The sequence below is a fragment of the Stegastes partitus genome, unplaced genomic scaffold (assembly GCF_000690725.1).
Source record: "Stegastes partitus isolate 25-593 unplaced genomic scaffold, Stegastes_partitus-1.0.2 Scaffold697, whole genome shotgun sequence".
NCBI classification, from domain to species: domain Eukaryota; kingdom Metazoa; phylum Chordata; class Actinopteri; family Pomacentridae; genus Stegastes; species Stegastes partitus.
Genome location: NW_007578428.1, coordinates 228,932 through 256,489, shown reverse-complemented (window position 1 = coordinate 256,489; position 27,558 = coordinate 228,932). Strand labels below are relative to the sequence as shown.

The window sequence follows — 27,558 nt, the reverse complement described above, 5'->3', positions numbered from 1 at the left end:
ATTTTACAGTTATATTTTATAGCCATATTGTCACTTCATTTTAAAATGTTTTGAGGACATGTAGATGGCAAAGAACTGGTATTTTATACATGTTTCTATATATATTTGTTAAATATATTATATATTGGATGACAAGAATGACTTGCAGTAAGGATGCTTGTTTTGTTAGGGGGGGTCTGGCGTCCATGCACGTTTACTGAGCAAGAACAATACGTGCGGCATGGTGTACTGGTCACATTACTTCTTATTTAAAATAGAAAAAAGGCTGTAGCTTTTTCAAAACACTGATCCAAGATCAGTCAAATCAATATTTGGTCCCCCCACCATTAAGTGTGTATCCCACTTAATCCAGGACCAGTGCTCAGATTGAACTATTCTATGCAACATCATTCAAAAAGAGGGAGATCAACCAAATGAATCAGAAATAGCACGTTTGGGTTTAAAATAGACAGGAAACAGGATAAAGAGGACCAAAGTACAGTAGCTCCTAACTTGAGTCTCTACTTAGAGTTGAGTGATGGATGTTGAAGTAAAGATGTCTGGAGGCTGTGGTTTAGCTGAGCAGCAGTGGCAACCAGTCGGCCTCAGGGTGGCAGGAGAGGGCAGAAAAGTTTGAGAGGATCAGGATGAGGACCTCTGGGGGGCGCAGAGCCGCGAATCCAGAGACCCAGTGTTCACAAACCCTGCTTGGCCAGAGCCGCGGTGACGTCCTCCGCCAGGGTCGCTAACTGCGGCGACTCCATCATGTTGAGGCTGCCGGAGGACGATAGGTGGCTGTCCCGGTGGCGGTGGGGAGACACCGAGCCGGACAGGCCCGGCGACTGGACGATGATCTCGGCTCCGTGGTCCACTCGGGCCTTGGCGTGGTCGCGAAACGTCAACCTGTGGCTCTCGATCTGTTAGAGGCAGGTGGTGTGACGTGAGAAGTGGATGGAGAAGAAGACAACATGTTTATATCATGCATGCGAACACATTTACTCATGTATTTGTTAGTCAGCAGTAGAACTGTAATTATTATGTACTGTCCTGGGTTGACTAGATTCGGAGGCCTCCGCTGGTGGACTGAACACTGAAAACAGCTCAGGTTGTGTGGATTACCTTCTACATCGTGCATCGACTGAGGCGTATACCATACCTTAACTGCTACCGACATGAGTTAAAGGAATACAACAAGTTTTTGGAAGATTGGCTCAATGGAAGAATGGTTTTTACATTTATCATTATATGTCCTTCATTTCCTAAAACATATCATACTACACACATATCTTTTACGATTACAGTAATATACAGATGGGTGACAAATTAAAGGACAAACAGAAACCCTAATGCGCTATAATAAAGGGATCCCGTGGCTCTATAGTCCTGTGTGCGGCATTTTGCTGGCACATTTTGGGTTCACTTGTCTGTTTAGACAGAAAGGGTCACTGCAAATCAATACAAAGTGTTTCTATCCTATTATAAAACATATCTGTCCTGTGAGGACTCGTCTCTTCCAGGATGACATCGCCTCCATCAGTAGGGAACAAGGGGTCACTGAATAGTTTAGAGCATAAATACTGTGTAGAACATACACCATGACCTTCGCGGTCACACCTGCTCTCCATCACCATCATCAAAACACTAATAAGGGAAGAGCTTCATCCCTCCAGCAGAGTTTTAAGGACTTGGAGAATCAATGCTAAGGAGCACTGAAGCTGCTCTGGTGGCATGTGGTGGCCCAACACCTAACCAAGTCACTGTATGTTGGCTTTTTCTTTATTTTGTCACCTGTCTGTATATATTAGCATTATTAGTAGTAGTAGTATTATTATAGGCCACTGGATGAATTCCTCTATCTACATTCTCCTGACTTTACAGGTAAACTGACAACTTGAGGAAAAAGGCTGTAGGCCATGACTTGATTAAGTAATTACTCTCAAGACAGACTAAAAAGAGTGAACACAAGAGCTTCAGTAGAAAGCAACTGGACTCTTTAGGTTGCACAAAAGATTCTTCTCAATAAGAACCTAAAAGAGAAGTTGTTTTCTACTGAAAATCCTCAGATCACCCTGGCCTGGATGGCTGGTTAGTAAGGAGAGCTACATGTTAGAGTTTATATCTAAATAGATGAGTGGGTTAATCTGTCAAAAACTTGCTGTTTTCCTTTAAATCATGGACTGGGAGCACGGAGCTGACACTCACCGTGATGTGGCCTCCACCAGGAATGTGGTGAGCATTATCCAGGGAACCCACCTTGGCTTGGGCTTTGTCTTTGAAGTCCAACTTCACGCTTTCTATACGCACGTTACCGCCCCCTGGGAAGAAGTAGAGGGAGTGTAAAACGTTGACCATCAGAACTGAGGCCTACATAACGCGCATATTCGACTTCCCCTGTTTGCCAAGTGCTGCAATTCTGATTCATGACTCCTGAATACGGCGCTGATAGCAGTGACGCTAAATACAACACGAACGCTGATTCACTGAAGGCTGAAAAATGTGCTTGTTCTGAGTAACAGGAATAAATAGGACAACAGTTGAAGAAGCCCTCTATGAATTTAGGTTGGAAACACTAAACACATCACGATGACACCAGCAGGTGGAGCTGCAGGACATGAAGCAGTCTGAACCCATATGGAAGGGCAGGAGGGCATTTCCACATCTCACAGCAAAGCATCAAGCAGTCTGGATGCCTGTCTTTAATGCACTCTAGTGATAGAGTTCCTAAATCTTTTTTTTTAAATCAATAGTATACAACAATGATTTAAAGACTATTTTAGTGTAATTTACCATTTAACACTAGTGGCATGGAATCATTCAGACATAGATTTGACATCCTACCTAATATATGGGAGGCATTTGGATTGTATTCTGCTGTGTCCATGTGTGATATAATATGAAATCATCCCCATAAACAATGGCCCTGGTATTCAGTGTAATCCTCATATCTTGCTGTCAGCAGTTCCTTTTGATTTGATCCCATCCACAGCAAACATCCTCCTTCTGACTGGCATCAGCATCAGAGGTCAGGAGTGTGAAGGTAATTCTGAACTTTGCCTTTCAGTGATTTAAAAGAAAAACAGAAACAGAATGCAGAACTCTCTCCAGGTTTGATCCAACCCTGCTCATCAGTGTCCCATTCCACATTCTCACACTTAAGGTAGAAAGACACAAAATGCAGCGACGCTGCCAGGAACTAAAACACCTCCTACATTCGGCCGCCTGTGGACGGATCCATCGAGCTGTCAGTCCAAACGCAACTGACTGCTTGCTTCCACTGTTGCTGCTTTTTCAGCTCGTCATGACACAGATCAGAGCAGGAGCTGCATCTGATTGACATGTTGGGTTTTTTTTAGGAGTTAAATAACTGCTAAACACATTTATTATTTACATTGGGTTCGATTGCACATTCAGTGTCTGGCATATACAAGTAAATAAGTATTAGAACAACTAACCTACGGGACTTTGTGGCTCTAGTTACACCTGGTACCAACATGGGATGTTTATCATCCTGTGAATGACATCTGATCCACTGGCATTTGCAATTTCTGAATTTATAAAATTGCTTTTCATGAGGTAACACTTACTAACAACTGCTTCTGTTTCCAGAATTAGTTGGGCAGCTTTAGCTAACGGGCGAACATGGATTTTCCCTAATTGACATATTATATCCAGATACAGATTTCATTGCCCTCTACACTTCTTCCCATCCTTGCCTAGGATTTCCTCCTTCTTGCAATAAAGAACGGAAGTCGTCGGTTAAACCCAGAATGCAGCTGTTTTTCTAGCCACATACACACACATTCACACCTTAAGGCTGTCCAGCAGAACCAGAGACTGAACTCAGCAGCTCATGAAATATAAATACCTCGGTCAAGTGCATCTAAGCAGTGCTAAGGGGTTCGGGACATCCCCCGGATAAACACACATTGCGGGGTGTGATTTCAAATGACTGCACCATTCTAGTCTCTAGTCCGACGCTGCCACCACAAGAGCTGCCCTCCTAGCTGGGAGCTCTATACCTGGCCGATGATGGATGTTGTCTAGAGAACCGCACTTGGAGGTCACATGGCTCAAGTCGATCTTCTTGTTCTGTATTTGTACCTGGAAGAAGCAAAAAGTGAGAGAAAGACGAGGTCAGAGCTCACGGTTCTCGTGAGGTTTTTTTATGCACCAGCTGACCTCAGATTATTTCCACATCAAGCAAATTGTTTCCTCCCTTCTCTGAATTATAGAGGGGGATATCTGATCTCAGCTGTACCTGCGACTGTAGCTGCCGTCTGAAGAAAATGATTCGGTATCAGCTGTGAGAGTGAAAGGTTGTAATTTCCTACATCCCAACACTGTGATATCTAATTGCATGTAATTACTAGAACATGAGCAAGAAAGTGCCGAATACCGGACCGTTAAATAGCAGCGCTTGTGTTCTGCTGTCCACAGAGCTGCTGCTGGTATGTGTGCTATACAAACCAAAGCTCAACACAAGCTAAATGTGTTTTGGCACTTTCAGAAAACTTGTCAGACACGTCGTAACGCTGACACATGTATGACAGCAAAATAGGAACGTCACAGGCTGAGAGGATGTGCAGTTAAGTGACACACACAGAAGGTCTGGAGAGAAACCCACAGAGAGATATGTAAGGAGTGAACCGATGAGACAGCAAACAGAGTGGAGCTATAAAGCTTTAGACACAGCACAATGAACAAGAAGAGATACACCACATCCTGGGATGAATCACTGAGACACGCCTGTGGTCAGCAATCACTTTGCCAAGTCACCGATTTAGTTGATATGCTGTTTGTAACCAATGATTTGGCGTTATTTTCTCCTCTCTCACAGGGCCCGAGAGGTAAAAACGGCAGCAAAAAGTGAGACGGCGATGAAGATCGTGAGTCACATAACACACAACACCAAAGAGCACGAAGTACAGAATGCACCGTGGCCTGTGCATCTACCGGGACGGCCGTATGGCTTTGTTAGGTTGTGGGCTGATCAGGAGCACGCAGGCCCATGCACAACGCTAGCAAAGCTATACAGCATGAGTTAAAAGACAAGAGATGAGACGTGCTTTGTGTCAGCGTGGGAGAACATCTGGCTGCAGTCTGGAACATCCCTCCAGCAATCGTGTCTCTCAGAAGTGTTGATGTGTTTTATGTTTGTATGGATATGTTTGGTGGTGATTTAATTTTATGACATCATTAGATTGTTAATGTGTGTTATTGCTGCTGCAGGTCGAGCTGGTTTGAGCTGCTACAGATAAATCTGAGGGCTCATCTAGTCTTTGATTTTTGGTGAGATATTTTATCTTTTGAACATTTACTGAAATTATGTCACATGAGAAGTTTTAAAAAATCACTCGACTGCACACACACACACAAAGCTTGCTGTATTATCCATTGTGCCCAATCTTCAATGTAACTAAAGTTGAATGTAGTGGAGTAGAAAGTACATGATTTCCCAGTGAAATGTAGTAGAGCGAACGTATAAAGTAGGCTAGATTCTCAAGTAATGTACAAATCTGTTAAAGAACTGTAATGGAGTAAATGTACTTGTGCTAATGCTTATCTATTACTGTTAAAGCGCAGTGGTCAAGGTCAAGTGTGTAGGATTTCTGAGCAGAAATATAGTATTCATAATTTTGTTTTCATTGGTGTATCATGTCTTGTAACTATGACTCATGTTCTTGTTATTTTAAAATGAGCCCTTCATGTTTTTTTTTTTACAGTAGCCCTGAAAGGACAAACTAAACACTGCTTCTAGAGGCGGCGTTTGGAGTGTTAATGCCAGTGTGGGTCCTGGAGAATTGAGGTTACAATCTGCAGCCTCACCACTAGATGCCACTAAATCCTCCACACTGGTCCTTTAAAAGGCTGGTAATTATTACGGACGATCAAACTGGCTCTTTCATGATTCCCTGTTTAATAATTGAACTGTATAATTTGGTGAATGAGTGGAGACTAAAGACCACTTCTCTTGAACATTTTGCACACTTGTACGTATATATACAGTGTAATTATGTCAAGCCTTCGCCTGTGGCATTCTACTGTACTCACCTTTGACATAAAACTGTCTGAATGCAAATACTACCATGCCATTCTACGCCAAAAATGGGTCTATTACTGAAGCCACCTACGTGGTTCGTTCAATAACTCATCCACCCACTCTGTGGCCTTGACCATCCCCCCAAACTACTTGCCTTTTCACCAGTGCCTTCGTCGTCGTCATGTGCTCGCTATATTAAGCTGCAAGAACTGTCAATTGTGCATCTGTGATTTAAAGTGAGCAGTCTGCCTATGTGCCGTTTGTCACTTGCTGTGGGTTGACATACAATATTTATGTTGGTGTTGAGATTCTCGTATGCACTCTGTGACTCTAACAGCCAGCAATTTTTAGTTTATGTGATAATGCATGCATACTGTACATGGCACCGTGGCTTAATAAGAAAAGGGATGGGTACCTCTATTGTTGTACGTATAAGATTAGTGTGGCCAATCAGCTAAGGTCTATTTTTCCATAATGTGGTGTCCACAAACTTCACCAGAGTTTGTGGGGATTATGTTAAAATAAATCCTAGTTGCACATTAACAAATTTAACCCACGCAGGTGCACCAATAGCCGGTATGTTTGCCTCTGGTACTGCTATAAATGTGACATTGTCGGCACCACTTTCATCAGAGTTATTTGAAAGAAGAAGATGCAAGCAGCTGTTGCCCAGGTAACCCGGTGTTGTCAAGTGCAAATAAAAAAGAGGTCTCATGAGACCAGACTTTTCTGAGGGAAGCGAAGTCAAGAGATAAGTTCTAACTGTCTCATTGTTATTAGGCTTGTGTAACAGTGCATTGATAATGTGCATCATTCAAATCAGAAGCTGCAGATGGAGCACACACTGTACCTGCTGCCTTCAGATGACTGTAATCAGACTTAATCAAGTGCTTCATGCGGCGTGCTGCCTGCTGTGGATGAGAGGTGTTGGCAAGAGGTTTGCTGGCACTAACAGTAATCAAATATATATAGAGATATAGATATAGATATTATTTTGCATTGAGATTGTCTACTTTGTGATCACTGTATATTAAAATGGAAGCAGAAGCAGTAAATGAATAAAATGTGTTTGATTTCTTCAGTCCTCTGAGAGTAAATATTAGAGTGCATGGCTCTGTTGGCTGTAGTGTGAACTGTGTAGGGCTGTGAGGCGGCAGGCAGGCGGCATACAGTGCAAAATGTGCTTAATCTTGATACCAAAATTACAGTGCACTGTTGGATCACCGGTGACACTTCCCCTCCCACTGCGGGGCACAGTGAGTCACCAAATTACCATCGAGGCAAAGAAACTACTTCTGTATGTAAGATGAAATTGCACCTGTGAAAAACTATATAGCCATCTCATACTGCTGTCAGGTGCTGGAGGAGGAGACACTCAGCCTTTAGCATCGAAATTCCTCGCAGGACACAAACCACTGCTGGAGAATGATGCGGTGATGAAGAGCGGTCAGGTTAAGAGAACCGGCACTGCTGGGTGAATGAGTGAATGACTTGGCAATAAACTAGGGAACTGGAAAGCGAGGTGACAAAGGAAGAGACGACACTGAAGAAAGACACACCACGACACAAGACATAAATAACACCGAGACAATGGGCTTGTGGCACAAGACTCACGTTTCCACCTCCTGCGGAGTAGCCCCGCCTGTCCAAGGACCCACACCTAGACTGAACATGGCTATAGTCCAGCTTAACACTGGGGATGAAAACCTGCAGGGGCGGAGGTGAGGAATGAGGTGGGAAAAAGGCTCGGGCTTTCTGGCAAGTCTCTTACACAGTTTGCATCCTCCTACTGTTTAAACTCTGTCCTACACATCTTAGTTTGTTGGCTGTAGTGTGGGCACTAATGACCTAACTGTTCCCCCGGTGGCTTTAATAAACATCATTCAGTGGCTGCAATCACTCTGAGCTAACAGGCAAGACGGATCCGTCGTACTACACGTCTCACAGCATGAGCTCTGACACTACGTTAGCCTGGTTTGTGCACCAAGATGCATGACATCTGATGACTCCTCAGCAGATTACTCATCTGAACGTAAAGCTACAAACATCCTATTACACTGGATTTCATGCAAAAACAGCTGTCTGACTGAAGCCAAAGCCGGTTAGTGTGCATTGTATTCCAATTAAGATTTGAAAGGAGCAAAACAACATCAAGTTTTCAAGATTGTGCTGCTATTATCTAGACTGGATTTTGAGCCTATTAAACGAATACAAAACATTCTGGAAATCTTGGCTTCACACAGTTCGACAAGACAAGGCACCTCCTGCAGAACGTCTCAGAACAAGGCGTCGAATATTCTCTAAGGGGTTTTTCCAATTCTGCCGTTAAGCCCTCAAAAATGCAAGTAAATGCAAATTAAACGCAGCCAGGACCTGTGAGCGTTAGTTTATGGTGCAAGGATGATAAAACAGGCGAGAGTGCTGTGATGGTGAATGACTCTGTAGCTGCAGGGAGAGAGAGCAGGAGTGAGATGCAGACACAGCAAAGTGTTGGTATCGTACATTAACAGTAAAAAAAAATAAAAATAATAAAGACATTTTACCTGGCAGCACATTAAAAGCAATGGGAGATAGAAAAAAAGACATAGTACATACATATCCTGCACATTTTGGGTTTTTTTTTTGGTATGAGGGGAGGAAAAGACAGGGGAGACCATCAGGTATGTGAGCTCTGAACTGCTTTTTGTTTTCTTCAAGTGATGCTTTGCAATATATCCAGTGTAAGAATAAGCAAACAATTTACTCTGTGTTGAACTGCAAAAAAAAAGAGCTAATAAAATTAATCGCACCAGCAAAGATCATATATCTCACAGTGTATGTACAGTGTGACAGTGAGGAAGTGTGTGCATTTAGCTCTCGATTTCTGCTTTTCTTCAAATAGCGCCAGGGATTAAAGACTTCAATAAACTAATAAATTAAAGGGCGTGTTACCATAAAAATTCTCCCCAGTGCTGCTAATGCAATGCTGGAAATCAAAAATAAAACATTTCTTTATTCTCTAAAGCAAAACGCATTTTCTTTGCAGTGTCTAGTTGATGTTTTATCACTGGCCCCTGCTTGATTTTTCTCTTTTTTGACTCCAACCTGATGGCGGTGCAGTAAACGAACCACAAGAGCAGATGAGTCACACGTTTAACTCCACAGAATTTGATCAACACACCTTCGGTACAGCATGTGACCCATGCAATCTCACATCGCCTTGAATTGCGGGACACACTTTATAATGGGAGAATGCATTTTATACCCGTAACTGGAAGGTAGGAAAAATATAAAATAAAAAATGAGGCAGGCAAGAGAGAGCAAACCAAATTGCACTTTGCCTTGAGAGTCACTTGCGCAGACTTTCATCTGGGAAACAACAAGTACGTGAAACAAACTCACGCCACTTGGAAATCAGAGACATTTCCAGGGACACATTTAACTCGGTGGTAGACGAACTACTAGTCTATCAAGACAACACAAAGGAAGCATCAGACACGATGCTAAACCTCATACATACGATTGTACAGGACTAAATGGGAAGCTATGATACTGACATGGGATTTTATAAGGACATTTTTTAGCCCCTCTGACAACAAGTCAAGCTGTCGGATGAAGCTGGTGAGACTTCAAATTACTTCCTAAAGGGCATTTTATCATGGCAGGCGTTTAGCAGCATATGGCTTTGGCCATCTAGCTGAATCTTACCATCAGGTCACCTTCGTGTCTGACAGCTGAGTAATTTAGGGTTTTTTTTGGTGCTGCTCTGACAGCAGGAAACTGGGTAAACTCCAAAGCTCCCAGACCAGTGGCTATGCTCAGGTCTGCCATTAACCCTCAGAATCCCAGAACCTGCCGGTGGATTTGAAAGGCAGCTTGTCTTTGGAAAAATTGCTAAATTTACACTATTTATCAGTTTGAGAACTTGTAAAAACAGAAAGAATTGTCACTGAACTAATCACAATATTAATCAATCAAAACCACCTTATTCTACGTGTCTCATTTTGAAAATAAATGCCAGAAATAAACGATTTGTTGAAACCAGATTCTGTAAAATACAAAAATGATGCGGTCCACTGTACAACAGGGACACCATGACTGACTGAACCGTGACCGACAGTCACATGACAACACTTCAGGAATGTTTTGGCTGAACTGCAGGCTGTGTTCAGATTACAGATAAGAGACAAGAATGGAAACAAATGACAAATGTAAATAGCAAAATAAGTCTTTTTATCTTCTTTTCAGTATTTCTAACAACTGTAGACACTTGGACAAGTGTTGTACAGGATGATTTCATTTTTTTAACCTTATTCAGGACTTTTGGGGGCTTTTGGAGCCCAGGCCATTTGGTTCAGGTGAGAGGTACTGCTTTTTATTTTTGAGGATTTTATTTATTTAAAAAAATAAAAATAAAACGAGGGACATTTGTCATGCGTTTGGAACCAAAAATACATCGACTTATCAGAACATTTATTTAATACAGTATAAAAGTCTATAAAGAATACCAACAAATATTTTGCACACAATCTTTTTTGGGGTCCAGTGGACCTTCTTTGTATGGCAACATGAAAAAGTCCTGAATCGGGTTAAAAAAACATATTTGTAATTTTGTAATCCAAAAAAATCATCTTTGTTTTTTCTCTTTATTTTATGATTTATCGCATTATAAACAGAAACTTAATGTATTATTTTATTTAGCTGACTGACTAAGTGACTCATATAATAACTACGGGGGAAAGGAAGACAAATAATTATAGTAAATTTAAAGGTGAGAATTAGGGTAAAATACAAACTACAGTACAACAACACTACACCGTTAACCTCGCCATATACACTAGATTTCAACAGCACAACATGAAACAGCTTGCAGCACATGCTATGGTAGGACTTTAAGAAGAACACACAGCGTGCTAACTATAATTAAATATGGCCTTCACCCATCCCCTTGGCGGAGGAGGGTGAAGGCAGAAGGGTACATACATTGGCCCCACGGGGAGGGTGCTTCAGACTGTCCTTGGAGCTGCTTTTTGACAGTGAGTGACTGAAGTCCAGCTTCTTGTTTAAAATATGAATCTATGGAGAAATACAGAGATATATGGACCTCTCGCAGGGTAGATGCTTATCACAACATAACATAACAAGTGTCTCCTCCACTGAGTAAAGGATAAACAGAGTACTGATAAATGAGCGGTAATGTGGAGAGTATGCTGTGTTTAATGTGTGCAGTATGAAGGTGTTGGAGAGTTAGTGAGCATGGATGATAATGTGCTCTGCTTATTTTCTGTAAACGTGACACAATTATCCACCCGCTACTGTTGTTGAGGTTCTGCACACTTTATCACACACGGCAATGCTCGGCAACAAATCACTGGCATTAAATCAAAAGAAAAGACTCTTTCTTTTTTTAATATTCCAGTAGGGTCCTACAGTTCTGTAGAGAGATGCAAGTTTGAAATTGTTTCATTTGAACAACAATAAATAAATGTAGTTATCACTAAAGGACGAGGGGCCTTCTCTTGTAAAGCGCTATGGGCAAATTATAGACATTTAGATTTTTTAACATCCCCTGTTGGACATTTAAGTACTTTAATTGGAAGAAAACTGTCCAACATTAATTATTATTTAATTTCAATAACGGTTAAATTGATAAATAAAACTGGAAAAACTGGATCCTGCAGCATGCCACTGAAATAAATGATATATCTGGATTTAAATTACAAGATATTATAACATTGGTCTACACCCATTTTGGTGTCAAAGTTTTTTGAGCTGATTTTGGACAATTGCAATGAGCTCAATCCAAATATTACATTGGTTTTGCTCAATTAGGTCAAAATTCAGATTTGATGAAATATGCAATTTACTTGTATTTACCTTTACAAATGTTTACGCTCATCAGCTTGTGGATCATTTAGCTTATGAAAAGGATTAGACAATGACAATGTTCCCCTAAAATCCGATTTCATATGAGAAATACTAAAATAAATCAATCGCTAATGTCAAAAAATGTCATCGATTTAGTGGTAAAATCAATATTTTTAAAATCGAGTTTGCGTAAAAACCTGAGCTGATACAGAAAAGCAGATGTCATTTTTGGATTCAGTGTTGCAAAGATGTCCTAAATCAGTTTAAAAACTCCTAGACACCTTCAAAAAAGTATTTTTTTGTAACCTAGTGTAATTAACTGGTTGAATTAAAGAAAGGTTTTCCATTTTAATTATGATGTCTCCATTCACTTACATTAAAAAATCTTCAACATTTGACTGATTTATTTAAAGATAAACCTCTTTAATTCAAAGACGTGCCAGCTCTTAAAAGTCAGACTTATCTACAGGTTAGGAGATGAACGTCTGACTGGCTTGACCCCACACATGATTTGTTCCAACAGTAACCGGACTGCTGCTCGGTAAGCTGTATTTTATTCAGCATTTAAAGTCATCAATCAAAAGACAAACGGCTGTAATGACAAAATTATTAATGGGTTCTAAAATTGGTTCTTATGTACTTTTGCTTTAAGGCCTAATCTAAATGTAAATTTAATCAATCATTAATGGCCTTTCAATAAAATTATCAGCATATTAGTTGAGTCAAATTAAACACTTTTTTATGACATTATTTCAGGGACACATGCTTCCAGGCTTTATATATATATACTAAAAAACCCAAAACAAACAAAATAAAAACACGGTGCTGTAGTTAACAGTGATGAGCAGGTATACCAGCAGGTCTTGAGTCCAGGTCACACTGTGTGCCGCCGACAGACACAGAGTGATGGAGATGAAGCGCAGCACTGACTTCCAGATCAAAGAGGCTCTGCATTTGGCCTCTGCTGGCATATTTGGGTCCTTGTGTTTCTATGAGGACAGTCAGTGGACAGGTGAGTGGCTGGCGGGGGGCTGGGGGCTACAGGTAGCACTACATAGACCTTAGTGCTGCTGGGAGGACTACGGGTCACCAGAGGAGCTTATCACTGTCATGGGAAAACTGATGTACGATCAGGACAGCAGAAACAATGGGACGTCTCTCATCAGGGTTTTTTAAATTAAAAAAAACTTGAGTGTTACAAAGACTGTATGAACCTAATCAGTCTGGTCTGTGTGTCCTAATAAGGGATCAACAATTAATGTGTAAACTCAGCAGAACCCCGTCTACATATCACGCTGGATCCGACCGCCTTTTGTTCATCCATTCCTATTTTTGTCTCCCGTAAATGATATTCAGCAATAATTCATTCCTCTCGGAGGTGCTTCTGTTAAAGCCACTTAAGAGACACAAATAGCGACGTTTAGGCAAAGTGTTTGTCGAGACACTTCTCCCCGAGTCTCTTAAAACATATTATGCCTCCAAATCCCTTCAGTCATCCCATCATCACGGCATAAAGCCACCGCCTTAAGAGGAAGATTAAATTTTAAGTTTGAATCAGGCGGCTTGTGGTCGAGCAGGAGCTGGTGAATCAGGCCGTTCGCTCTGCTGAGAGAGTCGCCTCCGAGTGTGGATGGAGGCCGCCATCGTTGATAGAAGTCACACACACACACACAAGCACACACACACACACTGACAATGACACATATAGTATGGTATGCTGATGTTAGTATATGTGAATATTAAATCTAAATTAGTAAAGATACGAATGCAGTTTTTTTAAGGTAAGTAAGTTGATGTTACTGTTGACTTTTGTGTTGACCAATAAGTTATCAGCCAACCCTTGAGGAGGGCTAACTGTTTTAACGTTGAGTGGTTCATCTCGTTCATCTAGTGATGTTACATTACTTAGCTTATTTTTTGTGTGTTGTATTGTTGTAAACCTTGTTGCTGCCCTCTTGGCCAGGGCTCCCTTGTAAAAGAGATGTCAATCTCAATGGGACTCACCTGGTTAAATAAAGGTTAAATAAAAATAAATAAAAATAAAATCTCAGTCATGCATATTTCAACACATTCCTTCTGGAGGTGTCATTGCTTAGAGTCAAATACACAACAGTAATGAACACATTTTAGGTCCACAACGTGCTGAATCCTTCCCTTTAAGGACAGGATTTCTGCTCAAATGCTAAAGAATAATTTAATAAACTGCTAAAAAAAAAAGAGAGAGAGATGCCTCCTACATAGTAGATAACAGATTCACAGAAGTGTGATGTGTTGACAGGCACACACAAGCAAGCAGACACACAGCGGACCGAAATCCTTCCCAAAAATATCATCCAACCACTTCCCCATCCACAAGACTGCAGCTAAAATCATATCCAGTGCAGGAAGGACTGGTGGGGAACACTGGATTACCTGCTGCCAAGGCAACCTCTCACCAACGCTCCCACTGCATCGGGTGACTTTTAGCTGTGCGACACCCCAAAATCACATAAGTATGGTAAGAATCTCTTTGTCGCATCGATACAGAGCTGTGACTTATCATGACCCAGCACGCCTCCTTTCACACACATGCAAACAAACAGAGAACCTCCCGTCCGCCTGCTTCTCCTGCAGATGACAGGCCGGCGTTCAGCACATGATCCCTCCCTATTTAGTGGCTGACTGCACAGAGCTGCTCAGAGACCTGGCAAGTCATAAAGATGCCAGCCAAACGCTTAGATTCCTAATCAGGTCATCAGTGGAGGCTTGTACGAGCTGATGGCTACAGACGCGCTGCTGTTTTCGTCGCTATGCTTCCTGTTGCAGCGCTGCCTCTGCGTTTCAGGCTCACGCTTGGAACAAGATACTTGTCAAACTGTAGGGTATATACTCCCAGACACCCTGTTAATGCAGATCCTGCGTGGCAACGGAAAACACGATTGGAGATGCAGATTTATACGTTGGCTGAATTGTTGTCCGAACGTCACAGAGCCAGGAGGGAAACTCAACACGACGTTCGGTTTCGACGCTCACGAAGATGTCAAAGTTTCTGCTTTTTGAAATCTGGGGCTGCAGAATGTTTAGGAAAAGGACAACCACATTTTGGAAAAAAAGAAACGAAGCCTTTAAAAGCGAATCACGGATGGCGACACAGTTGGAGCTGCACATGGTGCATCTGTACAATCATCCACCAAACACGGGGCAACGCAGGCAGCCAGGAATCCTTGTGACCTGACAAATGCATGTCTGATGTTTTGTCGGCTTTTAGCGGCGGTTCAGTTCCCGAATTCCTGAAAAAGATGTCTTTTTGTGTTACATAGACTCTTCCCTTCACTTGGGTCGACTCTCTAACAGTTCACTCAAAGCAGAAAGCCTGTCATCATGTGAGAGAGCTCATTTGCTGCCGCTGCGACTGCTGCCTGCACTAGAAACGCTAGAGGCAGTCAACCATACTGGCTGGTAAATCAGACAACGGACCGAAAGCAGCTAAATGTAAGGAACTGTACAGCTGTGTGTTCCATGTGATTAAAATCAATGTTCACGCCTGCAAATACGGCTTCATGTAAGTTCTAGTCTTTCGCGTAAACCTTCATTCAGTTCTGGGCGACCAAACTATGCACAGAGAGTTAAGAAAAATGGTGCAAAATTCCTTCTCTGGGCTTCTGTGTGAAATGAATTGCTGCGAGAATTTATTTTACACAAAACACCATTACTTCTCATCTCGCTGTTCTTTGGTCGGCAGGATGATAGAAGGTCTAATAACGGACAGAGGTGGCTAAGAGACTAAAACAAGAGATTTAGTGTGGTAGGAGAGAGAGGCTACAGAAAATAAGCATTACAAGGCTGAGAAGAAAAAAAAACAGAAGACAGAAGATGTTAGACAAAAACACACTTCACAAACCAGTCGGAGCAGCTGGCCTCGCTGTATGGAAGCAGATTTAGTTCTTTATATATTCTAAAATGGAAGGATGATTGTTTGTCTCCATTTCTTTTTCTTGCCACTAAAACCTTTGCTGTTGCTTTACGGGCTAAATTCAGCATCCCGGTAGCCTGGTAGGAGCTAAGCTTCCTCGTATGCATGTGTATGAACCTACGAAGAGCGGAGACAGTTTTATTTCCTACCACAACAAAAATAAATCTATGGATGCTTCTGTGTCAGTAACAGACATATAGGAAAAACAGAAATATATGAAAAGCAGTGAAAAACAGGAGCAAGCACAGCAAGGAGTTCAACTGAAGCTTCAGGTTTTGGAGGAGGAGCACGAGATGGGAGCGTTACCTGTCCTCCTTTGGGCTGATACTTGATGTTCTCCGTGGAGCCGATCTTGGACTTGACGTTCTTGAAGTCAGGCAGTGGCTGGTTGATGATGCGGAGCTGCTTGGGCGTGGTCGCGGGCGACTTGGGCGGGGTGCGGACCACCGCCACCTTCCTCTCCTGGGAAATCAAACTGAGGGAGCGTGGCGTCCCGGGGGTCCTCGAAGATGACGAGTAGCTGGGAGGGGTTCCTGGGGTGATGGCTGTGGAGCCCGGGGTGCGGGGGGTGGAGTGGCCACTGCGAGCCGAACGGGAACGCACCGATTCTGTAACTGGGGGGGAAAGGACACACGGGGTCAGGGTTGGAGCTGGAGGTGAAGAGGAACAGTAATCCCTGTTGTTGCATCAAACTATTCGAACAAGACCTGGATGTGTTGCATCACTATTTCAAGCGTCCAGTTGAAATTTACTCACATCCACCCGGTTTTCAAGCGGACATGTACAGAGTAATACAATCTATTGCAGCAGCCCTGTAGTAAAAACGCTTTTGTTGGAATGACAGAGGTTGTGAAAATCCCTTCTACCTGTCATACTAGGGGCTCGTCCTGTCCTATGCTCTGCCCTCATCTCAGTGCGAAACGCTGCAGAAAGGAAAAAAGATGAAAGCTTTAGGATTTAGTTGCAGGAAGACAAAAATGTGAGTTGCTAATAGCTTTTTTTGCCCTCTTCAGTGCAAATGCTTTCCATTCTGGAAGTGTACTCAAGCAAGTTATCTATCAAAGAAAGACACAGAGACGCTGAAAGAAAGAGAGAGAAAGAGGAAAAACACAAGCTTATCTGATTAGTACAGAATGGGTGAAGCCAGGTACAGTTAGCAAGCTGGTCAGCTAAATTAATATAAGATAAAAGAATTTACTGCACAGCTCTATTTAAGCAGCTGTGTACATCTCACAGCTGGAACTTCTCAAAATAACCATAATGAACCTACAGCAAAGCCCCAGGAGTGTTCCAGTACCTCCCAGCGTTTTAATTATTATATAGAGTACACAATTAATCAACATCAGTAAAGGTTTTTTTTTTTTTTAAGTGTTCAGTGTTGTTCTGTCTTATACTAGAAGCCAAGTGTTTGATGTATGTTTTAGTCCATCTAAAGCCAACTACATGCTGATACTGAGGATGTGCAGCCTACATGTAGGTCTGCGGGGCGCCGTGGAGCCAGAGCTAGTGATGGAGGTAGAACTCTCCTCGTGGTCGTGGTATGGACGGCGACTCAGGATGGAGGTGTGCCGCGGCAGAGAGGTCCTCTTGTCCGGGCTCCGTGAACCACCATCCTGTTGGAGAACATACAAAGAAGTAGATCCTCAGGCCAGCGAGGCAGACGTTGGCCTGTGATTTTATTTTGATAAAATCCAACAACAGACACAGGGTGGCAATATTATGGAAATAAAAGACATTTTTAAACCAATTATATTCACGAGTTTCTTTGTCCAGCAACCGCGCCACCCTGCCATCCACCTACCTTGGCTAGAAGCCTCTGTAACTGTGGCGAGCCTCGAGGCTCTGCTGAGGATGGACGAGGTCTATCTAATGAGACAGCCGCGCCGGATATGTAGGTGGGGATCTTTGTAAGTGGCAAACGATGGGAATGGCACTGAGATGGTACAACAAAGAGGCCCGGTGGGTGAGCGGCACGGCACCAAAATAAAGAGCACAGTGACAAAACAGCGGTAAAAAAAACAACAGTGATTTAAACATGCATAATCAGTACACAGGATCTCATGTCTGCCTGTTGGGATGACCAATTAAATACTAACACCAGATCTTGTGTGTTTTCCCAATTAATTAAAGCCAATTAAAACATCCATTCATGCACATTCTTTGCGGACATGATAATGAGAAACTAAAAATACTGCTCCCCATGCTCATGCAACAGCAACAGGTTACATGACGGAGCACAGCGACTGATGCATGAGAAGACACTTACAGTACGCTGTAAAGACATGACATTTAAGAAACGCAGAAACGGTGTTATTTTAGTCACAATAACTGTCATTACCATGGTGGAGGAGTAAAATGGAGTCACGACCACAGCCGCTGGAGAAATGTCACGGGGTGACGCAACACCCACTCAGTACAATAAACACTCCAAATGGATCTGTCTTCACTACTTGTGCAAAAACCCATTAAACGTGGCAACAAAAGGAAGCGTTTTGCAAAAAGCAAAAATGCAACCAACATTAGTGTTTTCTTTCCCATAAAGCACAAAGGAAAACCAGCAGATACGGCGCGCTTTCGTTAATGCGTAGTGCTTAGATGAGCAGACGGAGTTTGCTTAAACTGTGTGTAGTTTGAATAGAATATTATGCTGCTTATGTGCTGTTTATTATTTGAGTGTCTGTGCTACAGATACACAAGCCAGGTTGTGTACTGATGGATCCATATTAATAGCAAGAGGTAAAGGTTTCCAATCTGTCAAACCAAAAAGCAGAGAGACAGCATATCTAATTGAAGTTGGACTCTGCTGTTAGAAGAAAGTTTCAATTTGCTTTTCAGTGTCATTTCATCCTGATTGATGTTCATTTGCATCCAATTACCCATTCAGGCTGTTTGCCAGTAAAGCTTTCATTTGGCATTTCTCTGATTGGTTCCAGAGGTCACGCCGTCGTCGGGTTGGTTGAGTATACTCACCGACGCTCTGTCGCGAGACTGTCTGGCAACGCTGAGGGGCTGACGACTGTCTGGTAGGGCCTCTGAGGGACGGAGACAGAAACAGAGTTAAAGGCAAATCACAGCACTCAGGCAGAATACATGTGTCAACCTTCATACTCTGAAAGAGGAGGAGCGAGGGCCTCTGAGATTTGGACAATTATCGTCATAGCCATGTCCTTGTGAGGACGTGTGGTTATCATTACAGCAATGTAAAAATACAGACATCAAACTTTGTATTCCCAAAACTGGCTTGCTAAGCTATATGACAAATTCAGTGTTCTGTGGGAGCTGGTTGTTTCCCCCCTTGGGAGCTCTGTTCTGCAAAGATTTGGCAAGATATCACACAGAATGGGGGATTTTGTATTATGTAAGGCAACCCTGGAAAATAATCTAATTGGGGCAATGCAGCAGTATACTGAGCTTTCATCATCGGTGACACAGTATTCAGCTCGTCGGGGGAAAATGAAGTGCAAACTGCCTCTGGGACAGAGCAGCATTACAGAGTCTTTGTAGTATCACGTCCATAGAACAAAACCAAGGATTACCAGTTGCTAGGCAACCATAGGATGAGAAAACCTATGCAATTCGTAAGGAGGCCAAACAGGTCAGGATGGTTTATAGGTTGTTTTGGACTATAAAAACTGGCCTGCAGTTAATAGAAACATCCTCAAAAATACTATATAATCATGTGAAAAGAATCAGCAGCACAGTTGCTCACAAAGCACATAAAACAATTTACTAGAAATGGTACTGGCAAGGAACAAAGAATTCAAAGAGTAAATTAACATCAGCTGAAAGTCTTGTTTTTACCGGCCGTGCTGTAGTGATACGTGTTTATGCGAGCACGTGTCTGTATAAACACACTGTTAAACAGAGTGAACCGGTGGAAACACAAAGAGGAAATGTGCCGACAACAACAACAAAAGAAAAACAAAAAACACCCAAACAGCACAAAGAGAAACAAAAAGTTAAATGAAGTCAAATGAAACAATAATGAGTCAAATTTTTATTGTGATCAAATACAAAGAAACTCAAATGACAAAAAAAAAACAAAGAAACTAAATGAATGCTAAATGGAAGCTGACGTTGCCGGTAAGATGCAGCGTGGAACTGGTCCTGAGCACCAGGTGTTTGACAGACCAAGACAATGCGTCACCTGTGGGTCTCCTTCTGGGGCAGGAGTGGTGCTGGATGGGACGGGTCTGGCGGACTGCTGGTTTCATCGCGCTCCTCTTGATCGGGGACTGACTCTGAGTCTCCATTTTTTTGGTAAGCTCAGTCTTCCTTATCACGGCTACATTATCACAGGAAACAGGGTCGTTGGCAAAAGCAGAGGGATGCAAAGATATTCACTGAACTGCATCAAAAATGAAAAAAACTCCTCCAGAAATATTCCATAGCTGCATTTGTTGAAGTATTACAAAACCAGATGACTGATGTGTGAACATACCCACCTTCTCCCACATATACATGAATAGTGCCTGTAACCAAGTGCATAGTCCTTGAATGAGGCTGTGCAAATGTTCTATTGTTCTGTGTAGAATATGTCTAATTATGTAGTATTATGTTATTCTGGTGATTGTTGGAGTGTGATGCAAGACAAACTTCCATGTGTTATCATATCATAAATCACTGTCAGACTTTTGATACAAGCTGTACAACAGGCTGCTGTCTTCTCAGTAATTTTAGAAAAGCCACACATTTAAATTGTTTTGTAAAGAGGTAGGTGTGCGTTTATATTCGTTCTACTAGCAGCGGTGATAAATTATAACATAAATACACATTAAAACCTTTTTTCTTCTTGACGTCCTCTCTGGGGATGTAGACGGGTTCTTTGCGGAACGGTTTGCGTTCCGGTGTGGAGATCCGTCCTTTAGGCCGCCCTCCCTTGGTCTTGGGTTTAACAGGCTTTTCCTGTTTCTCCGTCTTCCGCTGTTGCGTCTGCTTGTTCTGGACCACAGCGGGCTTTCTGACTGGACTCGGCATCTTGGGCAAAGGCTCGATCTGCTCCGTTAACATGCTCTTATCGTCGTCTGCAACATGGCAAGACAGGGTATGAAAAAAAACAGCAGTTAGTTTGTGTATTTCAACCAGAGAATGATAAAAAGGAACACTTTAAAGCAATCAAACAGATCTCACCTTGTGTGTCAACCCAGGAGCTGTCCAGGATGGAGTCGTCCATTGTGGTTTCGTCCCGATCATAGCTTTCCGTTGGTTCTTCCGTTTCCACGGTCTGAGCCTCCCTCTCGGGCGAGGCAGGGGTTTCAGGAACATCTCCCACCTCCTCTAGACTGGCAGCCTCCATGTCTGCTTCCTGGGCCAGCTCAACAGACTCCTCCTCTTCCTCCTCCTCCTCCTCTTCTTCTTCTTCTTCTTCTTTCCGGGCAGCGACACAAATAGCTTCGGCCTCGGGTGGAGCTGAGAAGCGAACGCTGTGCCCCGGCTCGTCAGCTTCGTCGATGGTCTGGACCACAGTGATGAAATCGTCTTCAACCGTCACAACCGATTCGATGGCGGCACGAGTCTCCGGTATCTCCTTTGTCACCTCTGCCCCAGCTCCTGCTTTCTTTAGCGCGTCCTCCTCAACTTCCTCTTTCAGGTTTTCAGCCTCCGTCTCAGCAGGTTTGACGTCTTCTTTTTCTTCAGGCTTGTCTGCAACCTTTTGGGCCATCTCAGCCAATTTCTCGAGCTCTTCCTTCTCTTTCAGCTGCCTTTCAATCTCTTCTCTCTCTTCCTTCTCTCTCAACTCTCGCTCTATTCTTTCCTTCTCTTCTCTTTCTTTCCTTTCTCTCTCCTCTTGCTCCAGCCTTTCCCTTTCTTCTCTTTCTTTCCTCTCCTTCTCTTCTTTCTCCTGTCTTTCTCTCTCCTCTTTCTCTTTCTTCTCCTTCTCTTCCTTCTCTTTTAGCTCCCTTTCCTCTTTCTCTTTTTTCTCTTTCTCCTCCTTCTCTTTTCGCTCCTTCTCCTCTTTCTCTCGCTCCAGTCTCTCCTTCATCTCCTGCTCTTTTTGTTCTTTCTCCATCCTTTCTTTTTCTTCCTTCAATATCCTCTCTGCTTCTTCTTTTTCTCTTTCTTCCTTCTCTCTCCTTTCCTGCTCTTCCCTCTCTTTCATTTCCTTTTCTTTCTTTTCTGCCTCTTCCCTGACTTTCCTCTCTTCCTCTTCTTTCATTTTCTTCTCGGCTGCTTCCTTCTCTTGCTCTTCCCTCTTTTTTCTTTCTGCCTCCTCTCTGTCCTCTTTGTTTATTCCTAACACCGGTGATGGTGATCTTTTGGGCGAACCATACACTTCTCTTTGTTTCAGTTTGGAAGGCGAGAGCACCGGCGAGAGCAGCTTGTCGTCGTCGATGTTGCTCTCCACTGATGAAGCGGGTGAAGTTTTGACAGGCCTGGCAATTCGGTCTTTGGCGACGCCAGTCAGCTGGTACACGTCTTCTGCATCCACTTCCTCGTAGGCTTCCTGGTGCACCAGTTTCACCTTCTCCCGGAGCTCCTGCAGTTCTCGTTCCTCCTCCAAACTCAGAGGCCTGTCCTCCATCTCCAATTTGCGGATCTGCCTCTCGTAGTCAGCGATCTCGGTTTCTGACGCCGAGCCTTCGCCGCTGGCTTGTCGCTCGGTCTCACTCCCTGACCTTCCACCTTCTTCTAGAGTCACGGTGACAGTCGGCGTCACAAAGGTGTCACTCGGCTGAAATAGTGGCGTCTCACTCACAGCCTTAACAGGCTGATCGTCTACAACATCTTTGCTTTTTTCTTCAACAGAATCTTTTCTCTCTTCTTGTTTCTCGTCTTTCTCTTCGGCTTCATCAGCAGCTTCCGACGGATGGCTCTTGTCCTCCACAGACGTATCTCTGACGGCTAATTTCCTTGCCTGCTCTGCCACTTTCTCCTCCAGGACAGAGGGGGTGAAGATTTGTGCAGATGTGTCTGTAGGGCTGAACACATCTGCAGGGGATGGCATGGGCCCTGAATATTCACTGAACACACAATAGCCCATCTCTTCCAGTTGGCTATCGCTCTTTCTAGCTCCAGGACTCTGTTGCCCTGATATTAGACTAGCCAGTGGGTCATCAGCGAATGGAGGAATATCAGCTTGAATCGACTTCCTCCGGGTGATCTCAGGGTCAGTGTTTTCTGATGCCAGTCTGGAACGGGTACCAGCAAGGTCCAGCATCTCAGGTAAGTCTTGTGCCATCACTGTGCCGTTTTTATAGGTGCTCTTTGGGGGCTGCGGTGACTCTGGAGACTCTGGCTCGGGGCTGGATTTTGAAGGTGGTTCAGAGGTCCGCGGAGGAGACGAGGAATCTGATGTAACTGACGCTGCAGTCTCCAGGATCAGGGGTGGGAAAGATGGAGGTTTATCCGTAGAAGGGGTGGTAACTGGAAGGTAGTCTGCTGACTCGTCTAGACTTCCACTAGTGTAAGACATGATGTCTGTGGCTAGTGGGGAAAAGTTCCTCGGTCTGCCTTGCCCGCTCTGATCCATGGCTCCGATGGTGATGTTAAGTGAGTAGCTCCTCTGCTCTAAGGCGAGTTTTCCTGGAGAAAGTCTGCAGTCATTACTCCTGTCAGGAACTGTAAACATGCTAGTATCTTCTGCGGTACTTTTTTTAGTTTCAGGTTTATCCTGAGCTTCGGCTAATGTGCTGTAGCTGATATCCTGAGACGCGGACTCGACTGCAGTCTTCTGCTCACCGGCTCTGCTCAGTTCATAATAACCCTCACCCTTAGACTGGGGACCTTCATCAACCTCCATGGCTGATGTTTCAAAGTATGCTGACATGCCAGACCTGTCTCTTGCGTCTCTTGTTGAGTCTCCTCCTTGGACTTTGACTCCCATTGAAGAGAAATCGGAAGCAGCACCGATGCTGCTGAATTCCACCACCTCTACTGATGGCTGTTTCTCCGACACTGTGATTGGTTCACCGTATGTAGGCTGAAGTGTGAGTGACCTGACAGGTTCTTTGGCTTGGTTTTGAACATCTGGAGGTACAAAGGACGGCATATCCATGGTGGGGCTCTCTGGTACAACTCGTTCTCCAGCAAAGAACCCTTGCATCTGTGGCTCAAAAAACTCCTCGGGGCGTTTCTCCGATCCAATGCTGTCTGGGCTCATGGACCCACTGTCCTGCTTGTCTGAGTCCATCTTCAAAGCTGAAAGGATATCTGTAAGTTGTCTGTTTCGATCACCACAGAAAAATATTGCTTTAGCATGCTGCGAATGAGATATTTATTAAGCCAGGGACTGGGAAAGCTATCACAGAAACAGGCAAAGCTCTCCTCGGAAACTTACAGCACAATGATACGGCCATCGCTGAAGAAGTACGGCGAGATTATGCGGTCCACCACGTCACAGATGGATGAGAGTATGGGATGGTGTGTGACGGAAAACCGGCATGAGGCAACTGTGATGATGATTTATGGGAAACAAGCAGTAACAGATGGGCGGGATATCCATGCAAGTCTTCATAACATCGGCTACAGAAAGAAACAGCATTTCTGTCATTCTTTGGAAGAGCACTGAAATGTTTTGTGAATTTTACCAGTTAGCGGCCAAGTTTCAAACAGGTTCATTTAGATTAAATGAAGCTTAATGACGCTCAAATTTCATTAAGTCATTCAAAGAGCACAAATATAGAAGAACCTTGTTGCTGAATGACAGAGGAATGCCATATGTTTTCACCTGCTAAAGGTGACCAAACCAAAGAAAAACAGATGAGCTTGAATTTTGCCGATAAAGCAAAGCATTTGATGAGATATGCTTCATCTCACAGCTGCACCACACTGAACATGAGACAGCCAACGCAAAATCCCTGCAAACTCTGTACTCAGAATCATAATAATAAGTGCAATGCGTGTTCGGTACGTATGATTCATGAATACAAGTGTGTAGCACTGGCATACCGGCACCAAGCCATGTGTAAACATAATGGAAAAACCTGGAAGCTTATAGCCGGTTTATAAAACAAAAGCAAAAAAAGCACTGTTAGCATCACTTCACTTTGTCAATACGAAACGGCCGGCCCCGAAAACCACAGCAAGGAAATGAAAATACAAGCCAAGATAACACACAATAAAACCAAGTCAAGTTAAAACAATGTGGCTCTTTTCACCAACAAGCCTGTGTTGCCTTGCAGCCACAGCAGAGCGCAGGGAGGATCACTTGCCATTCCGTTTGAATTAAAATGCTTATGTTGTACGCTTCCTTGCGTTCTTATACAGTGGACAATGCAGTAACATGCAGGCAGGGAGAGCAGAGGGCAGGACACACCTGTCTCAGGGCTCTCCTCACCCTCTGCTTCCTCCTCCTCCTCTCTGTCCATAGAGCTGTCTGCGGCAGCACTAGCTGCCTCGGCCGGCTCCAGGTCTAGATCCTGGGCCTCGTCTACGGCCTCTGCCTGCTCTAAGGGCTCAGCATGGGGGCTGTCCAGCTCGGGCTCGTCCCCACTCCACTGCTGCTCATCAAGAGCTGCCTCGGATTCTGCTGCCTCTGCACTCTCCTCCTCCTCCTCTTCCACCTCCTCCTCCTCCTCCTCCTCATCCTCCTCCTCCTCGTATTCAGCTGTAAGAGCCTCCATGGTCTCTTCTTCTCAAAAACAGGGTGAAAGGGGGACACATTAAGACTACAGGCAACACAGACTTGGGTTATGTGAGAACACAACTTGGGATGGGACACTTTCAGCTCTGGGAAAAGATGATCTAAAGTGTTTGTTCACACATATAAGGCACATTACACATACAGGACTGAGTGTCGATACGGGATTTTCTTTTCATTTAGAGTGTTTACCAATCATACATTTCTACTGTCGGGGCTTAATGCACCCAGTGTGTAAGCAAACTATAAAGACGTACTGGTTAAAGGCATGCGTAGGATTATTTTCCACTTATAATTATTATAACTATGGCATTAAAAATACCTAAAAATGGTTATATTAGAAAATAAAACTTAAAAATATAACCATTTCCACCTCTCTCTTTCTCTTGCACACAACACACCAGAAACCTGCTATCACTGAAGACTGGTTAAAGGAAATGAATCAAAACTTTGTGGTCTAACATGGCGCTACTGTAGAGGCACTTCTTTTAAATGCCCCGAGTCTTTAGAAAGGGTCACTATGAAGAGCTTACAGTACAGTAAAATAAAACAAGTGCCTCTGATTCCTGACACTGCATGAGCTGGGTTTTTAACTGTGTAATGGTCGACGTGGGGGTGTACAGCTTTTATCAATACAGACATTTAAACTTATAACAAGAAATGATTCACCGGTGGGTTATGCTGTGAACTCAATCCTTTTTCAATTTAAACATCATATTGATTTATGAAAAACTGGACCAGGCCTATACTGTCAGTCAGTGAGGAATGAGGTGATTTTATCAACTGTGGAGCAACTTAAGGGGGAGAAAAATTACACGTTAAGGGGTTTAAAAGCATAGCTAACGCCATTTAGAAAGATTTTCTCAGCTCCATCAATAATAATAATCGAGTTCATCTAACTTAAACATGCCGCTGCAGTGGATTATAAGGAGAGCAAAGCTGTGACAGTGTACAGCAAGCTTTGGGAGGAGATATAAATGAAGTTATTTTCTGTGGCTGAAGCTGCCCTGGCAAAGAATTTATTTTGATTGTAATGGACTGAGAGTTTCACATCACGTGGAGGATCAAGTTGTGTGTTTTTGAATAGCCTAAAGGGTAAAACCAAGGAGGTCCAAGGTTCTGTCAGACAATTTGGACAACTAATTTTTGAAAAGGAACATTCTGTATATCGGATTTCTGAACACAATACGAGCATTTGTTGGATGGTTGTATACAGGCCAAGGGCAACACAGGAATGGGAATAGTGGAGCAAAGTTAGAAGGTCCTCAAAACAGGGAGGACTCTCACCATGGCTAGAATTAAATCCTTGGTTTTATCTGTAATTTTAAAGTTTTACATTACTATAAGTAAACTATTACCACAGTTTGAATAAATAGCTTGACATACTGCTTTTTGTATTTAATATATTTTTTAGAACTTATGAGCCATTAAAACCCTGTACTGTGCGAATGCTGAGGAGTTTAGATGATCTTCGAAGAAAAAAAAAGTCAAATTATTAAAAGAAAATAGAACTCAAATGGGGAAATGTCTCAAAGTTTCAGCGTCTATTCTTCAAATGGTTCAAAACTGGCATGTGTCAAGGCTAGCTGGCTAATATTTTAGTAGTTAGCTTGCAGAAGGACGTCAGTCTGAGTCACAAAGAGTAAATCCGCTAGAGATCTATCACGACCGTCTCCTCACGATACTGAGGGCGTCAAGCTGAGCTATAATAAATCCAGAGTTCTTATCTGTGTTGTACATCCATAGATTGGGCTTCTAGGCTTCCTGGGTTGTAGTTTTATCATTATCCTTTCTCACTGAAGGGGGCAGACCAAGATCTACTTTTATCTTTAAAAAAATTCTGAAAACTGTGATGGAAGTAATGTTCTAAAACGCCACAGTAAAAGCGTCACACAGTAATTATGTAATGCTCTAAAGGGAGACTTTAGGTTGTGTGTATATTCTTAAATAAATCTGAAAACTTAACTATGACCCTAAATAACCCCCGCAGGTGGAAGGACTTGTTGAGTCACACAGGCACTGACAGTGGATGAGTATTAAAAAGTCACTGAGACTGCATAGGAACGAGGCCCAGGTTTTTAGAACAAGTGATGTGTCGGAGCTGAAAGTCTTCCTTGTTGCCACAGTGAGAGTGTAAGAGTAGGTACGAATGAGTGCAGA

The 27,558-nt window shown here is 43.1% G+C and overlaps 1 protein-coding gene across 1 annotated transcript in view; it reads right to left on the bottom strand.

Annotated features, from left to right (window-relative positions):
• Positions 1 to 674: 674 nt before the first annotated feature.
• The window catches only part of map2 (microtubule-associated protein 2), a 45,625-nt gene continuing 18,741 nt past the window's right edge, over positions 675 to 27,558 (bottom strand). The window contains exons 5-19 of the mRNA XM_008290826.1: positions 25,075 to 25,389; positions 22,675 to 23,957; positions 22,086 to 22,491; positions 20,949 to 21,461; positions 20,766 to 20,842; positions 20,600 to 20,723; positions 19,966 to 20,103; positions 18,785 to 18,850; positions 17,290 to 17,460; positions 16,685 to 16,741; positions 16,125 to 16,432; positions 10,982 to 11,074; positions 3,999 to 4,080; positions 2,182 to 2,294; positions 675 to 896 (exon numbers count right to left, since the gene is read on the bottom strand). Coding sequence (XP_008289048.1) covers positions 675 to 896; positions 2,182 to 2,294; positions 3,999 to 4,080; positions 10,982 to 11,074; positions 16,125 to 16,432; positions 16,685 to 16,741; positions 17,290 to 17,460; positions 18,785 to 18,850; positions 19,966 to 20,103; positions 20,600 to 20,723; positions 20,766 to 20,842; positions 20,949 to 21,461; positions 22,086 to 22,491; positions 22,675 to 23,957; positions 25,075 to 25,389 — 3,968 coding nt within the window. The remainder of the gene's footprint in view (positions 897 to 2,181; positions 2,295 to 3,998; positions 4,081 to 10,981; positions 11,075 to 16,124; positions 16,433 to 16,684; positions 16,742 to 17,289; positions 17,461 to 18,784; positions 18,851 to 19,965; positions 20,104 to 20,599; positions 20,724 to 20,765; positions 20,843 to 20,948; positions 21,462 to 22,085; positions 22,492 to 22,674; positions 23,958 to 25,074; positions 25,390 to 27,558) is intronic.